The sequence below is a fragment of the Hipposideros armiger genome, unplaced genomic scaffold, assembly GCF_001890085.2.
Source record: "Hipposideros armiger isolate ML-2016 unplaced genomic scaffold, ASM189008v1 scaffold_445, whole genome shotgun sequence".
NCBI lineage: Eukaryota > Metazoa > Chordata > Mammalia > Chiroptera > Hipposideridae > Hipposideros > Hipposideros armiger.
The window spans coordinates 79159-88651 of record NW_017731795.1 but is presented as its reverse complement, the minus strand read 5'-3'; the positions used below and the strand labels follow the sequence as shown (position 1 = coordinate 88651).

Genomic DNA, 9493 nt, shown 5'->3' with positions numbered 1-9493 from the left:
CAGCCAGTCGTTCAAAGCAACAAAAATACATACACACAAAAGTGATCTTTCAGGATGCCAGACTGGACCATCAAGGAGACTAAGGGTGTTTCTACCTCGGGAACCAGCCCTCACCTCATCCAAGGGGTTTGGCCAATCCCATCTCTTAGGCACTTATTGGCTGTGACCTGCAGCCAACCAATACCAGTGGTGCTCAAAGTGGGTCCAGACCTCTGTTCTATTCTTCTTGTGCCTTTCTGGGCTGAGGGAGGAATTTGGTACAATCCTACTTTAAAAACTGCATTATCATCACACCTATCTCACAACAGACAACACTGAAGGTTTGAGAGGTGAGAATGAGACCCCAGGTTCTCAATGCCTGAAGGTGTGAGTGGGAAGGAATAGGGAGTGACCGGGCCACCCCGCTCACACCATGAGACAGCAGGGTGCTTGTCAGGACATAACCAGGGAGCAGGGTTTGACCTGCAAATCCACGGTTACAATAAAGAGCTTCCAAATCTATCTGTAACATTTCTAATCTACAGCTTCCAAGTGGGATACTTGGATATTTAAATAAAGTGCTGTCAGTAGTGCATATATGACAAATACTCTACAACCCACATGGCCACAGAGTCCTCAGAATTTCTCAGTGCTTTGCAGATAAGAAGTACGGACAGAAAACGCCCGCTGAGAGCTCAGGGCCCAGGGCAAGCCACATCCACGCTCTGCCTATGTCCTCACATTGTGGAAATTCTACAAAGCCAGGGTGAAGATGAACTGAACATCAGGCAGTTGTCAAAGGAGAAATGAAAGTAATTCCACACCAAAGAATCTTTGGAACTGAATCTGGAGGAGGGAGCTGCCCAGCCCACCCCAAGAGAGTTTGCTTAATAAATAGTCCATTCTAATTCCTGTTTCTCTAAAAATTACCTCCATCTATTTCAGTGGTTTTCACTCTGGGTTCCTTATTTTTGCATCTTCTTTACATTTTGAAGGACATCTGAATCCAATTTATCGAAGAGCACATAGGACTTACTTTTGTATTTCTAGTAATAATTTATTATATTTGCTCCCATTTTATTAAAAATAGTGTTTCCTCTTATATCTGTTTTTGACTATGTTAAAGATTTTCTATCCAGCTTATCTAAAATCCCTCGCTTAAAATGAGTTTGGTTCTAGCAATAAATACATGCTTCTCTATGCAGTTTCATAGTCTGACAAAAGGTTTTTCTTCATTATTACGGAACGGATTGGCGAGCTTAAAAAATAAGATACAAGGAAATCCGATTCTTCCATCTCACTTGACCATTTTGCTGTAAAAATGCCTCCATCAATTAGAAAAAAAATTTGGTCTCACTTAATCGGATTACTAAGCACATACAGGGCTCTGCACATCCACAATGAGAAGGAAAGCCCAAAGCAAACTGCGAAAAGAGAGAATTTCACAAATTCTGTATGAAATCATAGAGATATCACAAATAATTATTGCTAGAAACAGTATTTTAAACAAAGGGTCTCCAGACAAATGCATTAAAAGTGTCTTAAATACAAAGAGCCCCATAACCGATAAAAGGCTGCAAATCTGAGCATAATTAAAATACAAAATTACACAGAAGTTGCCCTTTGATAAATCGGTCTTAAAAACTTCTTAACTGAGGTTCTAAAGGTAGACTGTCAGGCAAATTTCCCACTAGATGTATTCATTGCGAGGCGAACCGGTTCTCGGCAAATCGATTTGCGCCCAACTCAGCGGCCTGAACGTGAACTGCTTTGCGAGTCCACAGGGGATACCGTCCCGGCGCGGGACGCGCGGCGCGGAGGGGCGCGCAGGGGCGGGAGGCGGGTGGCGGGGGCGCCCCTCCCCGGGCGGAGCCGCGCGGCCTCCCGGCGCCTCGTCGCGGCAGCTGCGCTCGCCTCACGTCCTTTTCCTCCAGCGCGCCGCCCGCCTTTCCTTGTGCGCCGCAGCCAGCCGCTGCCTCTCCGCCTCTTCCGCCTTCCTCTTTTCCTCCTTGGCCTCCTTGTACCGCCACTTGGGGAGCTGCAGGTGGGCGCTGTCCTTGGTGCTGCCCTTGGCGGGCGCTCGCTCCGGCTGGAAGGTGGGCGCGGGCGCCTTGCTGATGCGCACCCTGGGGATGACCACGCCTGGCCGCACGCTGCTCCGCCTCAGCAGCTGCAGGGGCAGGAGGCTGGCCTTCCGCGGGGCACCTGGCAGCTGGAGAGACGGGACGCTGGCTCTCGGGGCCCCCTCTCTGGAGACCCCCACGACCTGGGAGGTCCGGGGCTGCTGCTCCCCCTTGTGTGTCTCCGGGGCATGGGTGTCCGGGTTCCCAGGAGCTTCCAGGATTTCCTGCACCGCCAGCCGCCTTTTCCCCACACAGGGCGGGTTCTCAGGGCACACGGTCTGGCACGCGATGGCCACCACGGGGCTGTAGAGGCTAGTGGTCATCTTGACCATGTGGTCCAAGACCCCCCCATCCTCCAGACCCTGGCGTGAGCGGGAGGTCAGCGAGGACCGCATAAACTCACTGAGCCTCTGCAAGCAGTTTTTGGAATTCGCGGGCTTCAGAACCGCCTCGGGGGACAGCGGCAGCTCTGGCTTGTACTTTTCCGCAAACTGCTCCGGGCAGGGGCGATCCAGCAGCCTCTGGATGAGGCGCACAGCATCCACCCGCCCTGTGTAAGCGGCCCACTCCTGGGGAGACATCCCGCGGCGGGGGTCCCTGGCGTGGACATCTGCCCCTGAAAAAACAGGAATAATGAGTGGAGGATACAAGAGCTTTTTCCTTCCGTGGGCAGAAGACACAATACAGTGGAATGAAGCAACCATCAAACTTCCAAAACCTAATAACAGACCCTACCCCTAGTCAGCTGAAAAAACCTGCATCTATCTAACTGTCACCTATCGCAACGTGTTAAAACACAATCCACCATTTAATGACTTGTCTTTCCTAAATAAAACCGCATGAACTCAGCACCTAAATCATGGACTTTTTAAAGAAATAAGATTTCTTGGCTTGCCGGCAATGGAGAGATGACTTGACGACAAAGGTGCTTCGTGAACACTTGGCTGATGCTACTTGAATGTTCTAAAACTAGTAATGGGCCAGCTGAGTGGCTCAGTTGGTTAAGAGCGTAAGCTCTGAGCAACAGGGTCGCAGGTTCGATTCCCACATGGGCCAGTGAGTGCACCTGAGCCAAGCTGCTGCTGAGCTGCCAACAGGTGGCAGCTGGTGAGAGCTCAGCTGGTGAGAGCACGTGCTCCTAACAACAAGGTTGCCAGTTCGACTCCCGCATGAGATGGTGGGCTGCGACCGTCTGCAACTAAGATTGAACAGGCACCTTGAGCTGAGCGGCCGCGAGCTGCCGACAGGCGGCCAGATGGTGACTGGACTTAGAGCTGAGTTAGCTGCTCCCTCCACAGCTAAGATTGAATTACAACAACTTGGCTGTTACCCTTCCCCAATTCCCCAACACTGTTCCCCTTTCCCCAATGAAATCTTAAATAAATAAATAAATAGATAGATAGATAACACTACTAACAGTAACGGACACTTGCAAAGGATTTTGTGTCCCATTTGTTGATCATCTCACTTTTTCCTCACAGGTCTCCTGTGAGGACGGCTACGGTTCTTATTTTTGGGGAAAGTTTCTATGCTGGGTGGTTGGTTGGTCATGGATCTGTTGTCTTTACCAGGCTGTGGGCTTCTCCAGGACAGGGGCTGCCCCTCACTTGTTTCCTCAACACCTACTGTCCTGCCTGGAAGGAGGCATGTGTTTAATAAAGGTTTGTTCCGGAATGGACGGCAGTCACAGAGGCCAAGGAGCCTGCCTGAGGCCACGACGCTGACAGGAGAGGAGGTCTCCTGCCCCTCAGCCCCGTGCACTTCCCCTCACCCCGAAAGGCGGGCCCTTCCTCGGTGACAGTTTTCTGTGACAACATGGCCAGGGATTTAATCAAACACTAATCTAGGTGTGCTGTGAAGGCATTTTGTAGATGTGGTTAAAATCCACAATCAGCTGACTTTAATCAAGGGGGTTACCCGAAATAATGTGAGTGGACCTCGTCCAAGTCGTTGAAGGCTATAAAAGCAAACGCTGAATTTTCTGGAGAAGGAATTCAGTTTCAAGGCTGCGTCGTCAGCTTCTACCCGTATCCAGCCCACTGGCTTGCCCTCCAGATCTCGGCTTGCCCACTCCCAAAACCAAGTAAACCCATTCCTTAAAATAAATCTCTTCATAAAATAAACCTTTGAATACATATCACCCATTTGGCTCTGTTTCTCTGGAGAACACTGACTCCCACATCCTCACGGCCTCCCTTACATTAGTCACTTTCTTAATAAATCTCCCCGATCCCACCCACTAACCCCTCCTAATATGTCATAAATCTCAACTGGGTAGTAAAATAGGAATTAATAAGAAATTGCTGTTCAATTCATCTTGGTCCAATCTCAGTGAAAAATCATTCAGGATTTCAAGTCTCATTAGTCATATTTCTCCGGGCAAAGCATTGTGGAGAAGTGAGGCAATTATCTCGTGTGCGAGCTCCCCAGGGACCAGCCCTGGCAGAGGCCCCCGCATGTGCATCCACACAGCCTCAGGTGTCTGAGCTGTGATGTCTGGTCAATAGGGGCTGAACTGAGAAGAGCAGGGGAGTCCCAGCAGCCCCCAGGCACCCCACGGCCCAGGCACATCCAGCTCACCTGATTTCACCGATAAGGCTCTTAACTCTGTGACACATTAAAGAATAGCCGTATTAGAAGAGTGGTAATTATTTGGAACTGGAAATCAGGATGGAACTCATTAGCTAGAGTACAATTTATAAACGGACTGAAATGAAAAGGGGGCAGTAAAAGTGTCACTGCAAAAAATAGATGACACACTAAACCTTAATTAATTGCATGTCACTTAAAAAGGAACAAACTGCAAAATTAAAATCTTAATGAACGCCGCTTGAAAGAGACATTTTTCAAACGCTAATGGAAAGCTAAAAGAACATCTGTCCAAAGCTTAGCATGGTTCTTCCTGCTCCTCTTGTACCTTTTCAAGAAGAACTTGGAAAATACAAACATTCTAAAGAACATAGGCCCTTCTGACTGTAACACAGCCCGAGAATCTGAGTCAGGCTGTAAGTCAGGGATTCACCTCCTTAAGAAATGACCATTTAGGGTAATATTACTGGCCTGGGTGTAAAAGACAAGTACCGATGATGAACACTTTATACACACACCTTTCAGAGAATACGGAAACTTCCAAAAGGCCACTGCACCCACCTTCTCCGCATGAGATTTTTGGCCTCCTCACCCCCTATCCATACTTCCAACCCCGTTGTTTCGCCCATAGCTCCAGCACTGCAGACAACTGTTGGGCCCCTGCCACAGGGTCTGTTTGCTGTCATGTTAAGTGCTGTGAGTTGTCTACACAAAATCCCCTATTTTATTCAAGTGAGCAACATACTCTAAGCAATGCACCATGATCGGTCTAGCCCAGGGCTTCACAACCTCAACATTATTAACATTTTGGGCCAGATAATTTGTGGTGGGGGTTGTTCTGTGCATCGTAGGACTTTTAACAGCATCCCTGGTCTCTACCCACTAGATTCCAGTAGAATTCCACCAGCTGTGAAGACCCAAAATGTCCCCAGACATTGCCAAATGTCCCCTGGGGCGCAAACCCCACCATCGTCCTCTCACCATGAGAATTACTGGACTAATCTAGTGACTGCAACTCTGTTCCCCATTTTCCCAGCCTCCCTTATGGCTGGCCCACGAGCCCAAAGAGAAGGCATCCTGCTGAAGGGGACCAGTGTGCTCCCTGTTTGCAGCACAGATCTGCAGCCTGGAGCTCTAATGACCACCGTGCAGTCATGAGGTGACCAGTCAACAATCTGAGGGTGGAGGGTGCTAAGTGGACAGGAGGGAGCCACCTGGGTCCGTGATGTCCTCATGGAGTCCAGGGCCAGCTCTGCATGGTGACTGCCTACCTCAGGACTTCTAATGAGGTGAGAAAAATAGACAGCTGTCTTCTTTAAGCCACTGTCAAGTCAGGATTTCTGTTACTCGCAGCAGAAAGCATTCTAAACAGGTGCTAAAGAAAAACAAGCTCCCTCCATGACTCGCTCTCAGGATCCTTTCCCCGGGGGGTCATGGCCAGGTTCATGGGACTAGCAGGAGGCAGGCAGAGCCCAGGACGCATCACCTCCGTTCCCCATCTTAACTACCCTTCAAAGCCCAGCTCTGTCTCCCTCTGGCCCAGAGGCCTTTCTGGTCCCATGGGGCCACTGTGGATGCGTCCTCGCAGGCTTCTTCCTGTTCTACCTCTGGTCCGTCTCTTGGGCACTTGGGGTAGAATTAGAATGAAAATCAGGATCCGAGGAAACAGGAAAGGGCCCCTGATGGGGCATCAGACCACCTCCACTCCAGCCCACTGCATGGGGGTTTGGGGAGGGGAGCAGACGATGGGCTGGCAGAGATGCCAAAGAGTGAATGTGCCCAAGAGCTGCCCTGCCCCGAGGGACTCGAGCTGCAGAATAAACGCCCTGTCTCCCCTGCCTCACCCCCACAAGGCATTTCGGAGACATCTTGGGCTGGGTCTTTCAGAGGTTCTGGGCAGGACTGAATTCCAGTTGCCCACAAGGGTAACCAGGTCATCAGCACACATGTAGTAGCTTTCCTGTCATCTGGGTCTCACTTCCTCATCCCTCACAGCCCTTCCTCAGGTCACCTTCCAAAACAACTACCTGTCCCCAAGTCCTTGCCTCAAAGTATGCTTTCATGCTACCCAAGCCAAGACGCTGCCCTCGATGACATGGGATGCCTGGTTTTTAGCCCCTTTTCTGCTCAGTAATTTGAAACTACTTCAACTTGGCAAATTCTCAGTTCACGGGGCATTCATGCTTTCCTTATAAACAGGAAGAAACCTCGGTAGTGATATCACGCCCTTGAGCTTCCCAGGAGCACACGGTCAGGCTTCGCCGAGGACAGAAAGACCACGCGGTCAGCAACGCCATGCCCGCGCCTCTGCTTCCTGTTCCTCCCCAGGCTGCCTCCCATACCTTGTGCTTTGCTCCCTGGAACCCCAGGAGGGTTCAAGGTTACCGTTTGCTTGGTGTTGCTCCCCAAATGCTGCAGCTATTACAGCACTGTGGGTACAGAGCCAGCATTCTTAAAAAGATCTGGAACCTGCCAACCTCCACCGAGTTCTCTCTCTTCAGGGAAAATACGTCCTCCGAATGGCTTCCCACAGCCACTTATTTAAATAGACCTGTCACTTGGGGGCATTAATATTCCACTGAATTAACAGGTTCCACAGCCCTCCCTGTGATTCTCATCAGCAGAGCTGACATTCCTCAGGAAGCCAAAAACCAAAGGGCCAACAGATGAGCTTTTCAAAACCTAGTTATATTTTTATTAAAATCCGAAGTTATGATAATTCTAACATTACTTTGTTCTACCTGAAAGGTAAGATAAAGCTGATATGTGTCTGTATGTTATGAACTCCTGGAAAACGCAAACAGTTTAGGGGGCCACCCAGTTCAATGATTCATCATTTCTAAAAGGAAATGGTTCCTGTTGGATATAATGAAATTGCCACTTGGAAATTTGACTCAGGTACAAAAATACACTCAGGCACAGAAGAATACTGCACTTGAAAAAGTGAGAATGAGGTACACATTTGTACCCCAGCCATTAATATGTGTTAATGCTGGTGCCTTTTGCTTTTAAAATGACCTCAGGATGACCATCCTGTGATTAGCTCTCAAAATACCTTCCACAGCTATATAAATGCCAACCCAAAGGAAACACTCAGCATTCATTTGTACCTTTAAAGGCTTTTTCTTAAAATTGATATATTTAAATGGAAATAAGACAGAAATATTTGTGCAAATGTTTTAAATACTTCAATGAGTATCCTTATTGCTGTCCACCAACCCCAGGGAGGACATTCAATGACATTTTTTGTCTTTTAAAACATACACACACATCTACTGTTAAAAGAAAAATGAAACTCACTTTCCTGAGAAAAAGAACTGCAAACTATCTTAGTATTAACAATAGAAAATGAAAATATTCTAGAAGTTAGACATGACAACCAAAGCCTTGCGGGGGGGGGGGGGGGGGGGGGGGCTCAAAAACTCCCTGAAAAGGTGTCGGATTTTTATTTTAAGAAGGAATATAAAACAAGCTGGAAAGAAGAATGCATATAAGGGAAAAGATTCTCTTTTCACGTTTTCCATCTTTTTGTATTCACGTTAGTTACATCAACGGTTCTCACTGGGAAGCCACTGTACCCCTAGGGGACCTTTGGCAATGTCTGGAGACAACTTTGGTTGTCAAACCTGGGGGAGCGGGGGTGCTACAGTCACCTGTTGTCAGAGGCCAGGGATGCTGCTAAACATCCTTCAGTTCCCAAGACGGCCCCCAACCACAAAGAATTACCTGGCTCCAAGTGTCAGTAGTGCCACGATTAAGAAACCCCAAGTTACATGCTTATTACCCTCAATAAGAAAGTTCAGGAATCTCAGCACAAGGATACTCTTCAAAGAGCAAAACATACCATATTTTTTTCATTCACATACCAGATAATTACTGAACACGTAAATTCGCCAACAACAATAACTACACTGGCTGAAGGCGGTCTCCACGCCGGGCATGCAGCCAGTGGCTTTCCACATGTGAGCTCATTCAATCCCAATCACAACTTCCTGCAGTAGCTGCTGTCAGTCCCCTCGCTTTACAGAAGAAGAAACTGAGGCCCAGACAGAGTGTTAAGTGGCTGGGCCTGGGTACACCTGGATAAGTGGGGGAGCTGACGTGTGAAACCAGCGGTCCTGGCTTCCGCGCTAGCTCTGTTGACCACTCTGCTCTGGCCACCGATCAAGGATGGACGCACTCAAGGTCTGCACGCATGAGGACTGTTTTAGGCCTTGATGGGGCAGGGGTCACAGAGGAGGGAGGGAAAAAGAAGGCAGGAGTACGCATGTGTTCCGCAAATAACTGAGTGGGGAAAAAACAACATTAGCACTCAACACGCTGCCCTTCAGGAGGCCCGTCTCTCAAGAGACGGGAAAGGTGTTTCTGTCATTCTGTGAATGAACGCTCAGCCAATGCTGAGAGCCTCCAGCAGACCCGGGAGGAAAGCCAGGGGACGGCAGAGCCCGTCCTCTGCCAGAGTAACCAGAAGCCACCTGCCCTACAAACAAAACGGCTTGTAATTCAAATTAATTCATGGGGGGCATGCACAGGTGTGATTGACACCACACGTTTTTGGTTGCAAAGTAAATTACTGAAGTTCTATGCTCAACTGTAACCAGATCCAGGGTAAAAGCCGTCGAAGCTTCCTCCAAACACAAGAGCATCATGACCACCAAACGTTTCATCAGGATGAGCCATCTCTCACCGATACAGGACAGACAGACCCTAAACTCTGTTCAAACGGATGTCTCACATTTGAAACTGTCGCTGAGGCAAAAAAGCACAACCAATGGGATTAATTTTAATTATCTTTTCTTATT

The 9493-nt window shown here is 48.6% G+C and overlaps 1 protein-coding gene across 1 annotated transcript in view; it reads right to left on the bottom strand.

Moving 5' to 3' along the window:
* Positions 1-6: 6 nt before the first annotated feature.
* ANKRD33B (ankyrin repeat domain 33B) overlaps positions 7-9493 on the bottom strand; it is a 71642-nt gene continuing 62155 nt past the window's right edge. The window contains exon 4 of the mRNA XM_019665514.1: positions 7-2718. Within this exon, the coding sequence (XP_019521059.1) occupies positions 1895-2718 (824 nt within the window). The 3' untranslated portion in view covers positions 7-1894. The remainder of the gene's footprint in view (positions 2719-9493) is intronic.